The 24,480-nt window shown below is 36.0% G+C and overlaps 1 protein-coding gene and 1 pseudogene across 11 annotated transcripts in view; both read right to left on the bottom strand.

Moving 5' to 3' along the window:
- Positions 1 to 2,503: 2,503 nt before the first annotated feature.
- LOC104595814 (U-box domain-containing protein 40 pseudogene) lies at positions 2,504 to 5,008 on the bottom strand (annotated as a pseudogene). 2 transcript variants are annotated; one of them, XR_016084269.1, is made up of 2 exons: positions 4,608 to 5,008; positions 2,504 to 4,472 (listed from the first exon to the last, which is right to left on the bottom strand). The product of XR_016084269.1 is annotated as a U-box domain-containing protein 40 pseudogene, transcript variant X1 (transcript). The 2 variants fall into 2 exon arrangements; XR_016084270.1 differs by having other exon boundaries at positions 4,613 to 4,847.
- A 6,119-nt stretch (positions 5,009 to 11,127) lies between these two features.
- RGD3 (ROOT GROWTH DEFECTIVE 3) overlaps positions 11,128 to 24,480 on the bottom strand; it is a 90,089-nt gene continuing 76,736 nt past the window's right edge. For 8 of the 9 annotated variants that reach the window (XM_088902291.1, XM_010256753.3, XM_010256770.3 and 5 more), the window contains 8 exons: positions 20,640 to 20,744; positions 20,321 to 20,548; positions 19,972 to 20,235; positions 19,828 to 19,877; positions 16,159 to 16,268; positions 16,010 to 16,092; positions 11,723 to 11,935; positions 11,128 to 11,589 (listed from right to left, as the gene is read on the bottom strand). In XM_088902291.1, the coding sequence (XP_088758417.1) occupies positions 11,419 to 11,589; positions 11,723 to 11,935; positions 16,010 to 16,092; positions 16,159 to 16,268; positions 19,828 to 19,877; positions 19,972 to 20,235; positions 20,321 to 20,548; positions 20,640 to 20,744 (1,224 nt within the window). In that variant the 3' untranslated portion in view covers positions 11,128 to 11,418. The remainder of the gene's footprint in view (positions 11,590 to 11,722; positions 11,936 to 16,009; positions 16,093 to 16,158; positions 16,269 to 19,827; positions 19,878 to 19,971; positions 20,236 to 20,320; positions 20,549 to 20,639; positions 20,745 to 24,480) is intronic. The other variant, XR_016084714.1, reaches the window with a different exon arrangement.

A 24,480-nucleotide genomic window follows, 5' to 3' on the forward strand; every position in this document is an offset into this window, starting at 1 on the left:
ATTTTATTTTTATCGCCCTTTTCTCTTGAATCCTATTTGACAAAAAAACCCCTCCATTTTTCCAAACAAAACCAATTAAAATAACAAGAATCATTTCACTGGCATAAAAAAAACAAATGTTTTAAAATTTTGATTCATTTCACTCACATGAATGTTTCCCATCATTTTAAAATATAAGAATTATCCTTTCCTTTCTCGAATAAACCAAATAAAACCTTAAATTTATACCATTTAGTCATAAATCTGTAAGGATCTATTGGAGTAACTGAGAGGACTCCAATGTTGTATTTAGACAAGTAATCAAATCATAAATCATTTAAACAAACAAGAAAATGGTACTTTAGAGATTTAAAAATTTGATTGCCCGACTCTCACAGGCTCGCTACGTTTACTGTTACTCTTAGTTTGTGATGGCCACCAACCGAGGGCTGGTTTGTTGGTGTGTTAGCTGGTTTGTTTTGTATTGTTGCAGAATCAAATCCCACAACCAGCACTATGGGAAAAAAAGGGTCAAGAGGAAGTTATTAATGGAAAATAGTATGTGATGGCTTAAAAAAAATATTGTATCTCAGATCTTTCAATCAATTATCCACCATCTTTGAAGTTGGGAGTAAGGCTGTCAATAGATCAGGTGGGCCTGAAGAACCAAGCCGAACCAATCCTATTATACAAGGTTTAGGGCTGCCATCTACGTTATGTTATGCTCCGATTATAATTCAGTTGAACCAATTAAGACCCAAATGTTTAGCATATTGAAAAAGAAACACTCCTTGTCTCAATTTAACAAGTGAACCAAATTTTGGCAATAGCGAATAGAGCTCAAAATTTGTTGTCAAATTCCAAAGGTTACATGAAGAAAAGCGTAGAATGAATAATAATCAGAAAAGTATACTACACCACACCGCAAAATTATGAATTCCACTACAATTTTATACAACTCAAAATAACAAATACCAATATCGTTCTTATATTGCCATCAATTCCAAATTGATACTTACCCCAAATGTACGATGAGACTATGAATTCTTAGGGTGAACTGAACAGCCATTCTTCCAATAATTATTGGGTATAATCGAGTAAAAACATGAGAAATCTTAGGGATGATGATGGCTCATGGCCCGGATTTTTGCAGGGCAATAATGGCCTTTAGGGCTGCTCGGTCTTAAAATAATTAGTTCGATAATGGGACCCTCTACGCTTTGGTTTGGGTGAATGCACAGGCCTAAATCAGATGATTGAGTCAATCAACCGCTAGGCTTTAGGGCTGCAAGTAAATCGGATTTGAATCTGAATTCAGAATTCAATTCGTAAGAGCCGGATATGGATACCTCCCCTGATCCTAATAAATCGGATCGGTTGGGAAAGTCAACCCGCTTAATTAATGGATCAAATTAGAGTATATCTCATGAAATATTATATATTATGTCACCAAATTTTTTTTATCAAAATTCAAGTTAAAACGGATACCTTACAAAATATTTTTCACTGGCGAAAATTCAATGAATTGTTGTTTGATTCAGGTCGGTTAGATATTTTGTCAGATTTGATCATATATCCATTTACAACCTTATTAGGCTTTTCGGGAGGTCCCCATTATTTGATATTTTTTATAGGTTGAACATTTTATACAGTGTTTGGTATTTTGGCCATTTTCCACTTTGTTTGATCTCGAAATGCTACATCAGTATTTTGAAACCGGCTGAATTTGGTTCTGGAATGCTAAAATTCATAGATTTTTGAAACACATCAAAATCTCATGTTCCAAAGCGCATCACCCTTAGGTCGTGTTTGATTGCAATGCAAATAAATTTGCACTGATACAAAATCATGGCAGTGCAAATAATTTAAGTGTAAGTTTTGATTTATTTTTATTTTAAAATTTAACTTATTTTGTTTGATTACAGTAAATTAAGACATGAAGTAGAACAAAGTAAAATCCAAAACAAAATTAAACAAGAATTTACATTTGCACTCCCATGCATTTGTGCTAGTATAAATAAGTTTGCACTGGAAACAAACACAGCCTTAAGGACATTTGATAAACATGATTTGGTAAATACACCACAATATGTATCAGCCCATATAAATATAAGTATCAATACTTTTTTTGGGTAGAAGTATATCATAAATAATTAAAAACTTAACTAAATATAAACATGTATTTTTTTTAATAGCAGTCCTTACTTCTCGTGATCCTTTCTAGGAAAGATTAAAGTTGTGTTTGATTTGATGAAAATTTAGAAAGCAACAGTTATAAAAAATCACAAAATTCCTTAAATCTTTCTTTGCTTGACTAGTTTCCTTTTCACTTTGAAGGAATGGTTTGAGGAATCTGATACTTCCAACTTTCATAAAGAAAAGGCAAGGCATAAATCATAATGCCGAGCAAATTTGAATCCAGATCCTTTCTTAACAAAAAGGCCGCACAGCTTCCATACAACTTTCTATAAGATGCTTTCTTTTTCAAACCAAAGAAACGATACTGAAATTCGATGCCATATCACCCAAATTCAAATTTAGATTCCACACCTCCTCTAATATCTATCATTATTCATTTACCAACCTCAAAATCCCATCCCCTTCCCCCAATTTTAAAGAAAATAAATAAATAAATAAAAATCCAAAAACCTACTACCCTATTTACAACTTATACCATTCCAATTTCCAAATTTCAAACCGAGGCAGAAATGAGAAAACCCCTAAAAAAAAAGGTCACAGTAATAATCAGTTAATTACAAAGTTGTGACGTGACGACAAATCCAATCAAAACGTTGTGGAAATGGAACCCGACTCGTTGTTTGCGTAACCACCGAATCGGTGACGCGCTCGACTCGTCACCCCCAACTCCAGCACGTCCTCCCAGTCCACCTCCTCATCCTCTTCTTCATCTCTCCCTCTCATCATCTGCAACATCCTCTTTGCCTTCTCCCTTGCTCTCTCACTCCCTCTGTCTTCCACCTCCCTCAGTACCTCCATAGCTCCGGCTTCCTTCGCCAATCCCTTAAACCTCAGACTCCCTTGGCTCAGCGCGTACAACGCCGCCACACAGTTCTCCCGAGTCGCTTCCGATTCCAACTCATGCCTCCTCAACATCCCCACGAAGCACTCTACCGCATTGGCGTCGAGCATCGCCGTGCGTCCCTCCATACACACCGCTAAATTGCACAATATGAGCAATGCACGGCTTGCCAAATCCCCCGTGCTTGCCAAGGCTAACAGCGTCGGGATGGAACCCATTTTCACAAGTTTTGTACGATTGCTCTGAACGAGTGAGAGGTGATACAACGCCAGCGCCGAGTCGTGCCGAGCCCGCTGGCTCTCGGATCGGAGCATGTGAAGAAGCGGCTGCAACGCCCCTAACACCCCTATCGCCATTTTGTTGTCGTCTTCGAGAGCCAAGCTGAAAAGGGCACCCGCCGCGTGCTCCTGTGCTTCTGCGAATCCACCTTTCAGCACGTCGATCAACGGCGGGACAATTCCCGACCGTACGATCTTTACCTTGTTCATCTTCTCCAAAGACAGATTCACCAACGCTGCGACCGCGTTTATCTGAATGGCAGAGTATCGCGAGACCAGTAGAGGTCGCAGGGCTGACAGTAATCGAGGCGTACAGAGGGTATTCCTAATTTCTTCTTGGGTTCTAGTTACCTTTCTCAGCGAAATCACGGCTTCTTCCTGCTCGAATACCTGGCAACTCCTGAGCTTAAAGATAAACTCGTCCTCCTCGGATGAATTGGTGTTCGGGGTTTCGTCATCTGCGATAATCTCAGACGACGACGAAGAAGAGTAACAAGAGGGCCTAGTGGCAAGGGGTAGAGGTGTGCTGGGATTGGTCGTCGTCACCGATTCCTCCGACTCCGAGCTCGTGTAGAAGTGAGTCCGTCGACGATTTACCTCAGTCTCCGCGTGAGTAAATTTGACCGGAGGATTCTCTGCAATCCCTTTAAGCAGCTCTTTCTCAGAAGCCCCTAGCTTGGCATCCTCTTCTTTTTCTTCGTCTTCTTTGTTGTTTTTGCTCCGTGATTTTTCGTCTTGAGACGCTATTAATGCACGAACAAACTTCTCTGCCGACCCATGCTCCATGGGCTTAGGGCATTCGACGCCAGAAGTATCACACCATTTGAGAATAGTCGATTTCAATGCGATGTTGGGAATTACCGTAGAGAAATCAGGTTTTGAGCCGTCGGAGAGGATCGGTGTAAAACCCAAGTTTTTACAAGCTTGAACGCAGTTCCGCTCGAATGTCTGACCGGAAGCAACAATTACCGGATCCGCCATTAACGACTCAGAAATAGGACACACGAATTCCTTGGGAAATTGCTTCATTTCGGCTTTCGAGATGCCAGACGAAGACCGGAAGGAGAACCACTTGTGCCTCCCACTCCCCATTTTTGCAACTAATCTTCAAACCTATTCTCTCTCTCCTTCCAGATTATTTGATCAAATCTTGAGCAACTCATCTCGAAATTCTTCTGAGAGAGAGAGAAAAAGTTTCGATCATGGACCAAACAAACAAAATCGACGAGATTCAATGAAGTCAAAGCAGTTGCATTTCTGAAGATATAAAGGATGTGCGTGTACCAAATACAGAAGGGAGTCTATGTTACCTTACATCTCTGACTGAGAGGGAAAGAGTTGGTGGTGCGCTGCTGCACACATCGGGCTGACGTAACCGTAGACAGACCAGGTCCCCGCCTTTTCTGCGTCTGCGAGTTTTGAAGAATAGAGCGGCGATACCTCTCTCAATAAGAATGAAACCACAGATTAGAATTCATTCCAATTTCCAACTTCGGAAGCCAACAATTTGATGACTTTTTTTTGAGTTTTGACTGAGCTACATCAACCTCAACCTCAAGTATTACTATTTACAGAAGGGGAAGAACGGCCACTGACCAGGTTTCGTTACTTATCCAAGTTCCAAATTTGCCCTGGTACCAGACTAAAATATAACGAAGCGTGACATTGATAAATGATAGTTGACCACACAATCACAGGGTCTCTCTTCTCCGGAGTCTGAGCCTCACAATTAGATCAAATAATTAATGTATGTCGTAGAAGTTAATCAGACTCAGAAATTGTTTATTAACTTAAAATAAAAAGGTATTTATGTGTATTGGCAATTTTATCCTTTATTTCACATATGCTGTTTTTCACCTTTTTTTTTTTTTATTATTGTATTGTATCGTACTTATGATTCACATCTTGTAAGTTTATAAACCCCGATGTGATGATATATATAGTAAGTTCTTAAAAGAAAGGTTGGATTCTGTTTTATTCATCGATTCTCTTTTTAATAAATTGACTTGGATTCCTATTTTCGTTCTGCATTTCATGAGTTAAGTTTGCTTCAATAAATTCCTTTAGGCTGTGTTTAATTGAGAAGAAAAGAGAGGAAAAAGGAAGGGAAAAGGTATATTTGTATTTGCACTCAATCATTTATATTTGAACCTGTGCAAATACAAACAAAGCCTTGGGAACAAAGGAAGAGTCCTGCCTTTCCTATAAAATAAACCTATCATTTTGCCAAATTGCCAAACTTAATATGAAAAAAAGTACAAATACAAATATATATAATTTAAAAATATTATATACAAAATTTTATATTATATATATTTGCATTTACACTCTCTCTGAACCGAATCATGCCAAACGATGGAATGAATAAAGTGGAGTAATGGGCACATGTATTTTTCACAAATTGGTGTGGCTTTAGAAAGAAACGGATAATATTTGAAGTAGGAAATATCATATGCGGTGTATCATGTATGGGCTTTTTTTTTATTATTTTTGTAGGGTAAAGCCAAGATTCCATTTGCCTTCCACCACATTCTCAATTATTTGACCACTAAAAAGCAACAACGCATTTCTTATTCTTTCTCCCCTCTGCAATAATGTATTTCAATAGGTAATACCCAAAAAAAACAACAATATATTTTAGTATATATAAATATAAATATATATTTTTTATTTTACTTACTGCTATTATCAAATGCAAAACCTGCATCTTTTTCGCCTTTCATTACCTTATTTTAGAGGCGAAACCGCAAAAGTAATACACTTTAAATAGTGCTTTACACTTGATCCTTGCTGGTTGGTGATTAACGATGAAGCATCAGTTCTGGTCCTTCTGGGTAGAGAGAGATTAAGGTTTCATATATAAAGAAAAATCATATGGGACACAGGGGCACCATGGTTCATATGCTAGTGGTCCCAGTGGATCAATTACTCCATGGCCATTGGTTGCTTACTCATTAAAGGTTTGTTTGGTTTGTAGTTGAAATTAGAATTAGAATGGTTTATTCCCATAGCCTGTTTCATTTCTAAGGGAGGGGCAGCGAATGGTATTCCCTCAAATGGGAGAATGTCATTCCTACAGGAATAGGAATTGGGATCTGATTTCGTCCAATCAAACCGTTGGAATTGGAATAACCCATTCGATTCCATCAATGCATTTACCCAAATAAATACATTTACTCAGATAAAGTAATTCCCAAAAAAACCAGGATTTACCGATTTAGTCTATCGGTTCGACCATGGTTTTCAAATTGCTTTTGACCCAAACAGCCAGACCATTAGACCCAAAAACCATTCAGGCAATCAGTTCCATTTTACTCCAAACCCGGTCCTTGGCCCAAAACCATTTGACCATTTTTATTTTAATTATTTTTAATTTTTGTTAGAACGGGCCATCTAACGGTCAAACCGTCACCCAAAAAAAAAGTGGCCATAATGGTTTCGATTCCAGGTCTTCAACACTGATGCTACCGGTGTTGATAGCGAGACATTCTTTTTTCCTTTTCCTTTTTTTTTTTCATTTTATACATGGCAATGGCAACCAAGTTTGGGCATCAAAGTATGACTTATTCCCTTTTATCTTCCTCTTTACCTATCAAATTTCAGCTCAAGGATATATGCCACGTGGCAATTTTATAAAGAAAAAATAAAATAAAATAAAATAATCCCACCAGAGCATATTCTGGAATTGCATGCCTAAGGCCCTCGAATCGAACTGCTTTATTAATGATTGATTAATTGTTACCCATTATATGGTTTTGGCTCCATTCCATAATCCATAGCATTGGTTTGAAAATCTTACACCCAAATATAATGCTTTTACACTAGGAAACGAGAATGCCACTTTCGTGATATCAAATCAGTGTTGATACCAAATGTCTTTATTTTGTTTGTGTTATGGTCAAATTGACAACCTGTGATGCACTGGTTCATATAACCTTTAAGTTGCAATTCATAGGATATGTTTTCTTATTCTGGTATCATGTGATATGTTTTCTTATTTCTTTGCTGGCATTTTCGTTCATAAAATTTAAAATGCTGGTCTCAATTAGGGTGTTCATGGTTTGATTAATCGAATTGTGAGTCTAATTTTCAAACCAAAACTGTTAATACTGGTTTTTGAAAAATTGATAATCAAAATTAAATCAAAGCTGATTGGTTAACTGATTGACCGGTTCAATTAATCTTTGGTTCAGTTTGTCATTTTTTTTGGTTTTTTTTATTAAATGTATCATAAATAAATATATAATTATATAATAAAACTTGATCACCCCTAGTCTCAAATTACGAGCTTATTTAGAGTCTGTTTGGTTAAATTCAGCTTTCCGGGGTTTTCATCAAACATGGTTTCCTGACTTTCCTGGTGGGTCTACCTTGCAAACATACTGGTTCAGCATTTTCTACAAGTACTTTAAATACTATACATACTTTTGATATTAAAAAATAATATTTTTCTATTGTCTTTGATAATGCTAACACTATTGATGTTACTATAAATATTTAAAAAATCAATTAAAACTTATTATTATGAAAAAATATTTTACAATAAATGCACATATCATATTTTAAATTTATGTGTCTAAGATGGTTTCAATATTGTTTCACACTATATTTCAAAAATTAGAAATTGCATTTTGTATATAAGATATTTCACATAAGTGGAATTCCATATATTCTATCTTAGTAACTTGCATCTCATATAAGGCAGTCCTTGTAATGATAGAATGCCTATTCGCAATGAAGGCTCAGTTTGGAAGGAGTACAAATACGAATTTGTAGAGTACAAAACCTTGTATTTTATATTATTTTCTATGTATTTGCATTGTACATATTTGTATTTATACTCTTTCCTAACTAAACCTAAATGAAAATTGATGATGATGGGAATATTGTGTAAAAGGATTTATAGATTTATGACCCAATTTTTTGTATATTACTTCGTCAAATATATGTAATTAGCTATTTTTTCACAACTAGAAATGAAGAATATTGGCATCAAATTATTGAAGTAATGAAGAATAAATTTAAAAATATTGGAAGCATTTCTCCTATATATTGTTTATATGCAATATTAGACCCTATGATTAAATAGGAAGGCATAAATACTTTAAATAATTGTTACTATGAGAACATGCAAATTGATGTTATAACAAAAACAAATCTTTATTATTTAAAATGTGTAATTTATATGAATTACAACGTAGAAAAAAGAAACCTTCACTACCACTATCTAGGGGCGCTAGTAATAGTAGTACATCTTTTGTTTCAGATAAATCATGGTCATAAATAAATAAAAACAAGCAACGATCAATTGCTATCTCCTTTTTCTCAAGTTAATTAAACGAACATTATTTTATTTGCAAAATGATTTCACGAGCTTTATGACAAGTGAAGAATTACAAAATTTTAATCTTTTTGGCTTACTAAAAAACATATGAACACAACTATTCTATGCTTGCCACCATGGCAAGGTTCAAAGTATTGACACGTATCAGCCTGTATTGGTCGATACGCCCCTATAGTGGGTGTATCGGGGTCTGATCGGTTCAGGGGGTGGAGGAGCCCTAAACCGGTATAAAAAAAAAGAATAAAAAAATAATATCGATTTGCCCGATACGCCCCTACCGGCATATTGGGCGTATCGATATTTTGAACCTTGTACCATGATACATGATTTATTAACCCCTTTGCATCTAATATTCATAGTTTGCATCGAGGTCTTGTTTTATTGCTAATAACAATGTTTTAGATGATAAAAGGGCCCATAATGAATGGGATTCTAAAAATGTTTGTTTCAAGGATTAACTAGATGCAAATGATAGATTACAAGACCAAGGAGGACATAACACTTCATCTATTGAATCACCGAAAGATCCAAATGATGCTCAAGGAGGAAATGGAACTTGAAGACCTAATAATTGTACAAGATTTTTAATACTTGTAAATTTTGATTTTCAATTTTATTTGTAATCCAAGTCACTTTTGATTTTTTTTCCAATCCCATTGTAAACTTTTATTTTCAATTTTATTATATCTCTTTTAGTATTTCATTCCCAATTTCCTATTCCATTATAATTGTTTTCAATTTAATTTTATTATTTCGTATATGAACAATTATATATTAAAACTCATATGAAATAGAATTTTATGGTTTTTTTTCATTTAGTTCTCTACTTATCTTAAAATAACTATTATTATTATTATTATTCAATATTTTTACCTTAAAAAAGTTAAATGGACTGACCCAATAGCTCACCATATTGGACCACCCTTTTAACTGTTGTGTCATGCCAACACAGACAACCTTGGTGATCGGCTTCGGTCAGGGCAAGCCCGTGCTCACACCGTCCCAACGGCCTCCCGCAGCCTTGCCGAACTCACTGTGGTGCAGGTGACACAACAAACCCGTGCACCTATAAAAAAAATCGAATCATTAAGTAGATTAGCGACAAAATCAATCTCTAAAGCAGGGCTGGTCTTGGTTGCTGAACCTTAAGGCAGGTTTTTTGCTCAAATAGCAAAGGACTGTCAGTGTCTGAAAAACAACCAATTTCCTTTTTAAGTTTCTTGCATGTTTTTCTGCACCGATTAAAGTGAAACTTTGAATATCTCTCTCTCTCTCCTGGTAAAATCACCATTTGTGATTATTGACAGACTTCTACGATTTGCCCGCCAATTTGTGATTATTGACAAAATTTCTCCACATAAGCACTTTTATTAATGATCACTGAATGGCCAAACTACCCTTCAATGGCCATGTTAGAAAAGTTTGGTCATGTAAAATAATTCAATTTTCACCTGAGCAACTTTTATTAATGATCACCGACTGTGATGCATGGAAAAATATAAAAACCTCCCCTAAAATTTCTGACAATCATAATAACTATCTATAAGATTTTACTTTAACATAAAAACCTTCCCTATAATTTCACAAGGACCTGCAGTTGACCCCTTTCCTCTTTGTCCCTGTAATTATTAGGGCATCTTTCAATATAATTCAAAATGTCAAATTTGTCCTATATTTTAAAAGACCTAACATTTTCTTAAGAGTAAAATAAGTTTATTCTTCACTCTTGACGAATTTTTTAGTTAAAAGTGAAAAACTTCTTTGGAGGGTATTTTAATAAATCTTCATATGAATTGATACATATACGGGTAAAATGGATCCTTCTGAAAAAATAATGCACTTGGTAAACATTTTCGTCCAAGACAATAAAATTGCAAAATTTTCAATACTATAGGAGAGACTTGTGTGAAAATGAAACGGGAAGGTTTTTATGATTGTCAGAAACCTTGGGAGGTTTTTAAATATCACATCATTACCCTAGATAAATAGGGTCACTGAACCGCTAAATAATGTACATTAGGCAATTTCCTTTGGTTTAAACTTCAAAAATTATATGGCTTATGCTCTGCCAAATTATCAAGGAACTCACGTCCTCTGAATCTGTGCAGAATTTTCTGCACCAAACCAATATCAATCTGTCACGCCAGCCTATCCTTCCATTAAAATCATTTTTTCCAGATGATGTGGCAGATTACTATTGGTTGGTGCAGAAAGATGTGAAAAGCAAAAGATTGTTTCGACAAAAAAAAAAACACTGGTGACAACTGACAAGTATCCATGCATATCAAGAATGCTATTATGGTCAAAACCCTGATACACCCTCTGTAAGAGTGTATCGGGAAGCTCCAGATAGGATACGTGTTGACTGATACGTGTCAGATACTTGAACCTTGATCATGGCATATATCCATTTCCAACCTGATGCACTTTACGGTACTTTGATCCTAGACATGGACTGGCATGGCAGAATTCAACAGAGAACACAATTCAGTAATGGTTGTAAACTTGATTATGCGAAGCTGATAGTCTGTACAACCTGAAAACTTTACAATTTTCTTTATCAAATGCATTTCATATGAATTAGATTGGACGAACGGGCTGAACATCAACCCGTCTTCCTCTCTAGCCAGATTCCTACAAATATAATGGCCATGTACACCGAGAGAGAGAGAGAGAGAGACCAAAAAAAAAAAAAAGAATTAAGGTGACGGCATCAAAATCGCGAGCCCATGGACTCTTTTAACAATATACACTCTGTACACTGACTGCAGCTTGCTTCAGCCATTAAGCTTTGCTAGGAATTGGTTGAGATTGTATTCCTCTGCATACTGTGACTGGTCCCAAAGCTCCTCTAGTCCACCAAGGATGGCTTTCAACCCTTTCCCCCCACCTATTGGTTTTGAGTCTCCGTCAAAGTTGCCATCTGAACTCTTTGAAACAGCAGAACCCTGGTTCATCCAATGGAAATGGATTAGTTATGTCCAGAAAAACATGGCAGTTTATACTTTCTATGAGAAAGTCTGAACTGCATTAATTTAGATTTTGTCAGAGCTGCATTTAGTAATTGTGGACCAAAATCACCTTTCTGCTGGCCTGTGCGGGTGTGAATAGATCAAGTAACTGGTCCGTATTCATTGTTTTTAGACTAGTGTTCTCAGCATTTATGACAGCATTGGCAACTGACAGTTTAAACTTTTGGAGGCTCATAACTTTCTCCTCAAGGGTTCCACGCATGATCAGCCGATGGACATTCACAACTTTGCGCTGACCCAACCTGTGTGCTCTGTCCATTGCCTGCATAAACATTACAAACAAATGAAACTAGTTAATTATAAAACAGGTTATAGGCTTTCCCGCCCTCCAAATTTAGTCATAACCAGCCATTGCTCAGACGATTTATGGGATGTCTGAAAATGAGCAAAAAGGAGCAGTTTTGTGAAAGTCTTGTAAATGACATCATATACCACAACATATATTCCATTTTTATAGACTAGCCCCACTTGTCACATTACATAATGAAAATGAATTCCTTAAATTTTCGATACATAAAGGGTGTAATATGATTTCCTAATCACAAAGGATAGGGGGTTTTAGGCTTAACAATGTTGGACAGTTTATGCCCTCGAAATCCACTAATTGCTGTAAACATATTTTATTATGAATAAAATTTATTTGTACAATCAGTGTCATGGGTACTGGTTTCTGTAAATGCACTTGATCTGCATTTTAGGATTGTGATCATTTACTGGTTTGAACCACTGACTTGGAAATATGACGATCAGTATACGGCTAAAATGTTTTAAACTAGTGGCTAGACCTAGGAACGCTTTGCCGAACAAGGTTGACATGCAAATACTACCTTGTGAGAAGGGGCAATATGTCTATTGTCGGAGTTGACTCTAGGTATGAGCATAGATGTTTGTGAATCATTGAACTGTACCCATTTCAGATGACTCCTACACTATGATTGGTAAAGTATCTGGTCGTTGTTTTAGATTTTATTGCATTTGACATAGCTAGCCAGTGATGTTTAATTGAGAGATATACATGGATGTCTTGGTACATTCATGAAAAAAATAAACAAGTGTTCATTGTGACAGGGCCTGCTATTTCATCATGTCTTCTATGATGGATTCCCCATAAATCCTTTCAACGGGTGATTTCGAAATGTTTTTTCACTTGGTTTGCAAATTATAAAAACTTATATATATATATATATATATATTAGTTAACAACTTGTTTGCAAAATGTTTTCCAAGGGACATCATGAAAAGGATAGGCACTAGATGTCTATAAGGAAATAAGTCCTTCCCTATCATTCCAAGTGTCAAAAATTGTGAGAAAAAGGACTATATTGATTGCTCGTAATACCTATTGGATACCATCTAGGTCAAACTAATGTTGTTAGGCCTGTGGGTGGCTAGGCCTGGCAAAACCTACCTCCAGATTAGGCTTGGGCCAAGTTGGACTCAATCCAATACTACGCAGCATGCTACACAGCATTGCATAATCACCTACTGCGAATAGCATTCTACTTGAACCTGATTACCACATTGGATGCTATCTTTAACTTGGATTATTTCCAAATTAGTTTGGATTTGTTCCTATTTGGCATTAAGCTGAGATTTGGGGGAAATCCCAATCCAAACCAATCACCACCCAGCATTGGATGCTATGTTATACAACCCGAAGTCACCGCGACAGAAGTAGGAGTGCAAATGGACCGGATTATGATCCAATCCGCATTCAAATCCAAAATCCAAATCCAAACCAATCACCACCCGGCATTGGATGCTATGTTATAAAACCCGAAGTCACCCCGACAGAAGTAGGAGTGCAAATGGACCAGATTATGATCCAATCCGAATTCAAATCCGTTCCAAATTTATTGGATTTGGATATCCCCTTGTCGGATTTTTGGATTCAATAATAGGAGCTGATAAAAAATTATGATCCAACTGTTCTTTCAACAAAATGAGTCACATCCATCCTAATTTCATTTTTCTCATTTTTCTTGAAGTAAATCTCTTCCAGTTCTTTAAAAGTTTTTCTCGCAAATTTTTTCTTCTCCTATGAATTGAAGCCCAAACACTTTGCTCACTTACACTTCAATATTCACAATCTTTTCCAGGTCAACTGTTCTTTCAACAAAATGAGTCACATCCATCCTAATTTCATTTTTCTCATTTTTCTTGAAGTAGCTTTTCCTTCCACAATTTCGCAGTCTGAACCTGCCTGGTTTGTCATTCAATGGCTTTGTCCCGTAGTTCCTTTTCCTTGTACACCCTAGGACCTGCCACACCCTACAACTGAACCGAACCTAGTTTATTGGAGATTAAACTACAGCACAAAGCCCTTGGCTGGCCAAGCAACCTACAACTGAACCGAACCAACCCGTGATCAATAGTTTAATCTCCAATAATTATTAAAAAATTAAATTTTTATAGCAAAAATACACAATAATTTAAATTTAAAAAGCTAAATAACAGTAGTTTAAACTCCAATAATTATTGAAAATTTTCTATTAGATAAAAAATAGATTTATACATAATTATTTAAAATATATTTATCACAAAAAACAATTAAAAATTACTGAAATTCAATAAATATTAATTTTAGTACAGATAAATATATAATAAATAAAGATTAAGTTTTTAAAATTATTATTAGTAAACAATAATTTTTTTGAAAGTTATTTTCTAGAATTATTAAGTGGTATAAATGATATTAGTTATTTACAATATTATTTATTTATTTAAATAATACCATTATTTAAATTTTAAAATATTAATTACTTGTTGAATTTAATAATCCATAAAATTATAGTACTATTAATACATAATTTTGTTATTTTAACTATTTAAAATCTAGTTATGCTAAATATTTCGTTATTTAAAAATATTTAGTTATTTAACTAAATATTTAAAATCTTAATCTATTTATTATAATTGAAAGTTATTCAGTAACTTTTTAAAATATATTATTAATTGATTTAAAACATTAATTTTAATATCTTGTTCTTTAAGATATTTAGTTATTGAAATATTTAAATAATATTTCATTTTTAATGTTAGATTTTTATTATTTGAATAACATTTAGATTGAATAATCCAGAAAATCATAATTTATATTGTTTGTACATAATTTCGTGATGAATCTTGTAAAAACATATAATTACTAATAATACGAATATTATTAAATCAATTATAATTATTTTTTCTTTTTAATAAATATTTTAAAGTTATTATATAATTTTGTTAGAATATTTAAATAATTCTTAACTTTTTTAATTTAAACTTTCTTTACTAGATGTAGATAAAAAGTGGGGGAGAAGATAAATAAGAATTAGAGATAAGTAAGGAGAGAAACTCTCTACTAAATTAGAGATAACTTAGGAGAAAGTTGAGGATAGTAGGGGAGGTTGTTTAGGAGAAATTTTAGGATATTGGAACATGGTGGAGAGTAGAATTTCTTAGTTTCGAAAATGACATGGATTAAAAAAATTAATAAATTCAAGAAAAGGAGAAAACCTGCCTATAAATCCAAGGCACATGGTGTCTAGTAATAGTCCAGGATACAACAAGTTTTCAGTCACCTTCAACTTCCAAATTCTTGAAGTTAGACTGCTTAGAAAAACCTAGACCTTTCAATAAAGCCATCAGCTTAGCCTTTAGTGAATCTCAACCACTATAGGTTCCAAAGATATAACCATCACCTTGCCTGAAGAGTCTCCGAAAAGGCAAAAATATCTCCCGTACCTTCCCTTCCTGGGTTTGCATGGAGAGCTCCCATCAAAATTTAGTTTTATTTTGTTACATGCTGAACATCTAAGGTTTTCATCACGTTGCCCTTAAGGACCTAAAGACCGTAATAACATAAGTCCTCACATACACACAAGTACTGCATAACAAACCTAAAAAGGAACTTTCCAAAAAGAAAAACCAACTTAGGAACCTATAAATGGAGGTCTCCCAAAGGAGGCCGGGTATGTAGGCAGCCCCTCCAAGGGCTGGCCAACTCTTTTCCCCTTTGCCCTCCTCCCTATGATCCAGACTGCCGTTCTCCTTAGACCTTCAGGGCTAGACCACCTCAGTGCTGAATTCCATAGACCCACACCTGGAGTTAGTGAGAAGATGATCTCTTTTATATCTACTCCTATGCTTAACAAGTTATTATTCATATGTATACCTCAATAGATGGTAGCGCAGTATTTGCACATTTCATATTGGTAGAACTTGTTAATCCAGAGGTAATACAATTTTAAGTGAAAAGGATAGGGAGAAAAAAGGAATATATGATTTGCAACCACATGTTACAGGACAAGCAGCATTTAGAAATTGCAAACTGACCCAAGGCAAAGAATAATACCTGGTGATCTCTCATTGGATTCCAATCATGTTCCATGAAAATAAGTGTATCAGCTGATGTCAAGTTCAAACCAAGCCCTCCAACTGCCAAAAGTAACATGTGAGCAATTGTTCTGAGTTGAATCAACTATTAAACAGTCAATATCTTACCATGTGTTGTCAGTAGGAGTACATCAATGGTGGGGTCTGAATTGAAGGCTTTCACAATTTCAAAACGCTTTTCTGGTTCAATAGAACCATCCAACCGCAAGTATGTGACACTGCTTCAATGGAAACCATTATTAGACACAGCAAGTGTTAGACATTAGAGATCTGTTTTACATTGCAAAATCAAGGATAAACATCATCCCATTATCAGTGACAATAATTTTAATGCTTAGGAAAACGGAGAATAGTTTTCTACAATGTTCAGAGAACCAGACCAGGCATAGAACCGGAGAAGGGAGAGGTTCACAGGTCAGAGGTTCGACCGGGGTCGAACCATGATGATGTGACATATACATATATATACTATGGGTCATATAAGTACTGTATGTAATATATTTTACAACTTTTAATGTACTTAAATATGGTGGATGGATGGTAAGCTTCTTAATTTTTAAAACAAATGACTAGGGTTCAAGCTTTTTAACTTGCATTTTTTTAAATACATGCATAATAATGTAATATGTATAATAAATAGTCATTAATTAGCACAAGTAAAGAGGTGGATTAGCGGTAATTAAGTAATCTGTGAAAATAAGAGGTCTTTGGTTCAAATCTTGTTAACAACATTTTAAAATTTCACTTATGTATGGACCTTGGCAGTTTCATAAAACTGGGACTGGTTCACCAGTTTTCCGGTTCAACTGGCCGGTCAGCCGGTTTTGAGCAAGTCCGGTTATTGGGGTATGACCAAACCGGTCAGGGTCCCAGGTCACAGTTCAACCGGTTCAACTGGCCGTCTGGTTTTCTAAACACTGGTTTTCTAGCCTATTATCATCAATGTTTACAAATAGTTTTTTTGAGCCACAAGCAATCAAATGGTTGATATATGATGCCATACAACCATGAGCCACATAATCAAGCGTGTGGCATTTCCACCCCACCCAATCTAAATGGAAATTGAGAATATCTCAGGGATATTCCACAAATCATGCAAAGTAGGAAAACAAGTAGAGGAGGTTTAGGTTAAGAATGGGAAATTAATGAAAAATTTTAACAGAAATTTAGAGAATGTGACCAATCAGGAATTGAAAACATTAAACACAAATAAGAAAATGCATATACCAATTAATTTAAAGAATGCGAACAACCAGGACCTGAAAAAAATCATGATTAAATAACGTCTGTTTTCTTTATAATGCTTGAGGTCCAACAGGTATACATACATGCAAACCAAATACTTGTATCCAGGTTCCTTCCCTCAACATAACAATAAATTTTTCCAATGGATGATGTAGTACAGGAAGGGGAGAGAAATAAGAAATGTAACCCCTCGCTAGTAGAGACAAGAGAGACAAGAAATGATAGAGAAACTGGAGCAAGCTCCGACAACCACAATTCCTTGAATCTTAAGACTGTTTGGTAAGAATGCAAAAAGCATATGCATCAATGTAAATGCAAATTCATCAAAAAGTAAGAATTGCAAACTTGGATTGGTTTTGCATTGATAAATTCTGTATTATGTTTGGTTGTGATACAAGTACAAATTTCAAGACCAGAAGCTTTTTACTTTAAGAGTAAAGAAATATTCATTAAAAGGCAAAAAAGATAGTACATAAGGAAAGTGATAAGGCATCATTCGAGAGAAGAAATAAAACCCCCAAAACAACCTCAGTACTATACCCTTACTTGGGCAATCACAACTTACAATCTCCTATACCCCCTAACACAAGAAACCCAGAAATCCTGCCCTCCTCTCAAGACCAGAATCTACCATTTAGATGGACCAACTTTGAGGGACAAAGTTGGCTTCTTTTTCTGGAAGCACATTTTTGCTCCCATTTTGAATGCAAAACGTCAAAAAATTACATTCATTTTCAGTACAAAGTCGTATTTGTACCAAATAAGTATAAAACCGAACTAGAGTACAAATTTGCTTCAGAACACAGCCAAACTTTCATTTATGAAATCAAGCCTATCACTTCAATTGCACTGGCTCTATTTATCAAATCAAGCCTATCATTTATCAAACTGGCTAACTTTAATAGAACCCTGTTTCAACTAGGAAACTGACCAAAAACAACTTCTGACTGCTTGAGAACAAAGGCAAACCCTTGGGTAATTCATAAACACCTAAATAAATACTTAAACTTTTAAAATAACTTTAAATACCCACTACATATTCTAATTAAACTAAACAAACCAAAAGCAACTCCAACATAAATCAAGAAAATGGGAAGATACAAATTCCATTATTGACTAGCACCTTATCACTACAATCGCCTAAATACTATCAAGACATGTTGAATTTATAAGATCTTGGTCACTATGCACAGATAACAACCTACCTAACAATACCAACCAAAACTGGAAATAGGCTGACAGAAAGGCGACCTGATTGCATCTTTACCTTTTCTAAATTCTGAAACCACTCCAATAAGACTACTTAAACTAATTTGATACTCCAAGATAATAAATATGGAGTCTCTTTACTTGCTTCAACTTATGAATCACCAACTTATCAGATTATAAGTCATCACTGTGGATATGCTATATCAATAAATCCAATTGCACTCTCATATAATTTAAAAGTTATTATACAATTTAATTTATAAATTATACAGATCAATATTATACATGTTGTATATGTAAAGGCATGCAACCAAATTCTCAAATAGAATAAATCCACTACCGTACAATTTATCCTAAATTACTCCCACCTCAACCCAAATCAATATTCCAACTATATGGGGTCAGCTAGATGAATCATGCATTGACAATATTCTAGGTAACAGTAGCACCCAGTTACCAAGCCAACACTAATGCCTTTCACTTGCACATACCAAATTGAGATATTTGCTAATATATCAAAACTTTCTAGCATTGGGGAAATATCAAGAGATATTTTAGAATTTTCAATTCCAGCCTTTTCCAGAGATTTGTGTTTTGATGATTGAAAAAAGGAAAAATGCATGCAGAAATTCCACTATGATTTGGTGAAATTGCAAATTTCCCAAAAAGCAGAAAAGACAAAGCCTGCTTGCATAACACCAAGAATCCTCCCAAAACCTCACTTTTTCTCAATTGCACACTTGGAATTTGTAACTTGTGGCCATAGTGTCCTATAAAATAATTCCTCTGGCTTGACTAGATGATTTCACATTTTGCATTGCTGCATGCACGATCTTGTCTACATGTTTTGGCTCAACCAGACAATTGCACTGTATTCAATTTCTCCAAATCTCAATCAAAGGTAAAAAAAAAAAAGGAATTACAGGACAAGTGCCAAATATATACAAACAGCACGCAATTCCTACAAGCCTCAAGAACAAGAGAAGCATTGATCCAGTAGCTACTTTTCTTCAATAACCAAATAGTATGAACATTAAAGAATTTATTGCAAGGCAAATACAGAGGATATAAAGTTATACACCTTAGTTAAAGCCATTCTCAATTTGGAGGGGGAGGAAGAGGGAAGAGGAAGTGGAAGAGAGTAAATACAGAATAATAATATGTTCAATATAAGAAAACAATGGACTGAAACCGTGGAATATAAAGTATTGACAGAGAAGATTATTTCTAACAGGATTAGTCACCAAGAGAAGAGAATTAGAAAATATATGCATGTTTACATGCAATTACCGAATGCACAAAGTTAAGCAATAAAAAATATACCTTTTCATATGAGTTTGAAATAAGTCCCTTTCAATTATGTCCAACAAACCCTGCATGCAGTGATCATTTAAGAAGGGGATGATAGAATGACCACAACATAAAACAGCATAAAAATCTAAACCAAACATCAAAGAGAAATGATACTTTGTGCTGAGCAAATATCAAAACTCTGTGCTGTCCAACACCAACGGCACCTTCAGAATTGGAAGCATCAATACCTATACCACATTCTTCCAGTATTTCTTGAAGAGCAACTAACTTAGGAGAGTGGTGCAATTCACGAAGGGCTGAGATAAAGTCAGAACTCTCAGGCATGAGTTCAGACAGAAAACTTGTCAGGGAATCTGGAAGCCTTTCACCAATGACAAGCAACGGGTGACTACATAGCTTTAGAAGGTATTGAAGTGCCTGTAATGTAAAATTAGGAGTGAGTACAGTTAGTTATAAAGTGATAAAATAAAATGCACTGGTAATAATTGAATTGCCACTAAACCTGGAAGACATGTGATGATGCTCCCCGTGAAAGGCTATTTCCTTCTGTATCGTGTGAGCTGTTTAGTTTTACAATAGATGACATTTCCTTTTTCACATCTGAACCAGAGAACTGTTCATATAGTTTTATCTGGATAGGGCTCAGGTCACAGTACCGATCCTGGATAATTTTCTCTGGTAGATCAGACAAAACCTCATCTTTTGTTCGACGGAGCAGGAATGGCATGACCTATCATGTAAAGGAAACCATGAGTTGACAATTGGACAAAATTGCAAAATCTCTTCTTGACTATCAAATGCTCATACGACAAGGAAAAAACCTGCTTATGTAATGCTTCCATAGCAAGGGCACCTGCTTCAGCATCCTTAGCAGAACATTTAGAATCTCTAGCTGCTAGCAATGGTTTCCCGTAAGTTGCTTGGAACTGAAGAAATAACACCAAGTTAGATGATTTTTATCGACAAACATTCAATACATTATAAAAACAGTCAGAACATCCACCAGCCATGATGGAAGAGAATATGTCAAAATCATCTAAACTGATTTTCTTACTTAGCAACCTTATCTGCTGCTCTATTCCCATGGCGAATATAGATCACACACAGATTAAAAAGAACATCCACCAATGTTTGACACTTCAAGGGCATAGAAAAGAAAATCTAAAGGAAAGAAAGATCCAAAGACTCACAACCTATGTTCATTGTAGTAAGCCCAAACAGCTATCCATTCATATAACAAACAGAAAAGGCAATAAAGTAGTTAACTGGTCACATAAGGCTTTCATCAATCCTTGACAAGACCAGAATGCTAAGACAAAGATGAAGGTGAAGACATTTCATAATTCATATAAACAATGTAACTTCTGGCTAGTAGATGCAGACAATTTTTTTTTTTGATAGGAAACGGTAACTTTCATTAGATAAAACCATAAGAAACAACTGTCACCTTCCAAAGTAAAAGGTGACCCCTGAATAACAAAAATCTTACAACACTGCACAAAACAAAAACTCCCCATTCACCCCCTGTTTTGCAAGGTAGTCAGCTAAAGCATTTGCTGACCTCCTAGACCAATACACTTTTGCATCCAGCTCCCTTGTGAGGCTCAATAATTCCCTTACCTGTTGTCCAAGGGACCACATTCCCAAACTGTTTGATTGCAGCCATCCTACTACTAATTTTGAATCCTCCACTTCCAATTGTTGGAAACCCAATTGCTTGGCCCATCTGAGCCCCTGGAGGAGCGCCAAAACTTCAGCTCTAAGCGAGTCCCCCACACCTATTGGGCCAGAATACAGAGCTAGGATTTTTCCTTCCGCATCTCTAAACACACCCCCTATTCCAGAAGGTCCGGGGTTCCAAATAGAGCTGCCATCAAAGTCCAGTTTGACATGACACTGCAAAGGAGGGGACCAAACTTCTTTTATGGTAGGTGATGAAGTAGAAGATCTTGCTAAAATATTCCAGCTTCTAATCAAATCATCTGTAGAGACATCCTTGAACAATTCAAGAGTTTTCAGCCAATGTACTGCCTTGATGGTGATCCCTTCAATAACTTCAGGAGCTGATTTTTCTTTCCCTTGGAAAATCCTATTGTTTATCTCTTCCCATACTGCCCACAAGATAGCTGCCCTCGTGGTTCTCCACATCACCCTTCCTTTCTTCTTTGGTTGTCGGAAAAAGCTAGGGTCAAATAAATCCGCTACACTTGTGTGAGGATTCCACCTACAATCAAAGAGAGAGGAGAACCAATCCCAAATTAGAGCACTAAAAAGACAAGAAATTAATAGGTGATTCACCGTCTCACCATTCCTCAAACAAAGGCTACAGACATGAGGTGACAAGCACCGATTTGGTCTCTTTCTTTGAAGCACCTCCAAGGTATTTATTTTTTGGAGAAACACTTCCCAACAAAAAAGCCCTTGCTTTTGGGGGGACAGGAGCGCTCCAAACTTCTTTAACAGGAAAAGAGGAAACCGGGCTAAGTCGGACCAAAGCATTGAAAAACGAAGAACAAGAAAAACTACCTGTAGAAGTTTCTGCCCAAACTCTACTGTCCGGAGAGTAGTGGTCTAGAAAAACTAAACTTAGAAGAGAAAAAATATCAATTGTTGACTCCACTTATGAGTCCCTCAAACCTCTCCTTAGTCCCAAATCCCAAGAATCCCCTGGAATACGAAAAGAAGAAATAAATTGAGATTTTTTCAAAGAAAGGAAATAAAGGTTCGGAAATCTATCCTTAAGAGAAGGTTCCCCAATCCACAAGTCCTCCCAAAAAAGAATTTTATTACCCACACAAGCATCATACTTGATGAAAGGATAGAAGAAAGGCAAGATACCAACAATATCTTTCCATGGGGGAAAACGCGAAGCCCTTGGGTCGAGTCCAGCGTCCCATCCATTTGCTGCCATTCCATGAATACTTCTTATCACCTTATGCCATAGACTCTCTTGTTCCTTAGGAAACCTCCATAACCATTTGCCTAACAAAGCTGCATTTCTTATTCTAATATTTCCAATCCCTAAACCCCCTTTGTCTTTCTTTCTAGACACCACTTCCCTTTTTACCCTATGATCCTTTTTGGTATCTCCAGGCTCCCATAGGAACTCTCTCATTTTTTTTTTCAATCTGATTTGCAATCTTAACAGGCAATTTGAAGGTAGACAAAAAGTACACTAGCAAATTTGCTAGTGATGACTTAATTAGAGTGATTCTACCCCCCAAAGAAATGTAGTTCCTTTTCCAACCCGCTAGTCTTTTTGAGAATCTTTCCAAGACTGGGTACCAAAAGCTAACAGACCTCGGATTTCCTCCCAAAGGTAAGCCTAAATACTTAAGGGGCCATTCACTTACCTCACAACCTAGAGATCTAGCCAACAATGCCACCTGACCTTCTTGCTAATTAATTCCAGCTACACAACTTTTATTCAAATTTACTCTTAAGTTGGAGACCTTTTCAAAATTTTCTACCAAGACCTTTAAATTTTCCAACTCCTCTGGATCTCCTTCACAAAAGAGGATCAAGTCATCAGCAAATTGAAGGTGGGTTACGACTATTTCATCCCTCCTTACTCTCCACCCTTTAATCAAATTTCTAGCATTGGCTCTAGTAATCTGGACACTCAACACATCAACTATCAGGGTGAAAAGGAAAGGAGAAAGAGGGTCCTCTTGTCTTAATCCTCTCTTTGCCGGGAAGAAATCCTTGGCCACCCCATTTACTAGAATGGAGTAGTGACATGAAGAGATATAGCCCTTAACCCACATGCACCACCGTTCTCCAAATCCTCTGATTCTCAATACTTCCAGTAAAAAGTCCCAGTCTACCAAATCATAGGCCTTCTCCAAATCTAGTTTGCAAATTAGACTCTTTTCTCCTTGTCTTTTTCTGTAATCCACACATTCATTGGCAATAAGAATCTGATCAATAATTTGTCTTCCTGACACAAATGCCCCTTGGTTCAGAGAAATCAAAGAAGGTAGTACCTTTTTGATTCTTTCTACCAAGACCTTTGATATAACCTTATACATACTCCCAATTAGGCTTATGGGCCTAAAATCCTTTGGGTGGTTTGCATTTATCTTTTTAGGAATCAAAGCTATGAAAGTAGCATTGGCACCCGAATTTATCTTACCTCTCTCAAAGAATTCCAAGAAGACCTCCATTAAATCACCACCTATAATATCCCAACAATCTTGGTAAAGGGCCATTGTGAAACCATATGGGCCTGGGGCTTTAGATCTTTCCATTGAAAAAATAGCATCTCTTACTTCTTGGACTTCAAAATTCTTTTCTAGTTGATCCATCGAAACTCTATTCCCAGGTAGCCAATCAAGGTCAGGGATTTCATCTCTCTCTCTCTTCTTGGGCTGTCATAAATGGATTTGAAATGCTCCACAAAGGCTCTTGATATCTCCTCCTCACTTGTAATCACTTCCCCATTCCATTCCAGCCTCCCCACAAAATTCTTCCTCTTCCTTCCATTTACTAAGGTGTCAAAAAATTTGGTATTCCCGTCTCCCTCCTTCAGCCACTTACACCTAGATTTTTGTCTCCAACTTATCTCCTCTTTCCTTATGATTTCCTGCAATTCCTGTTTCAGCTTCCAATGCTCTTCCCTCTCTCGTACTGTCATTCTCCTCTCTGCCTCACCTCCATAAA

The sequence above is a fragment of the Nelumbo nucifera genome, chromosome 3 (genome assembly GCF_055504915.1).
Source record: "Nelumbo nucifera cultivar China Antique chromosome 3, China Antique-T2T, whole genome shotgun sequence".
NCBI classification, from domain to species: Eukaryota; Viridiplantae; Streptophyta; class Magnoliopsida; order Proteales; family Nelumbonaceae; genus Nelumbo; species Nelumbo nucifera.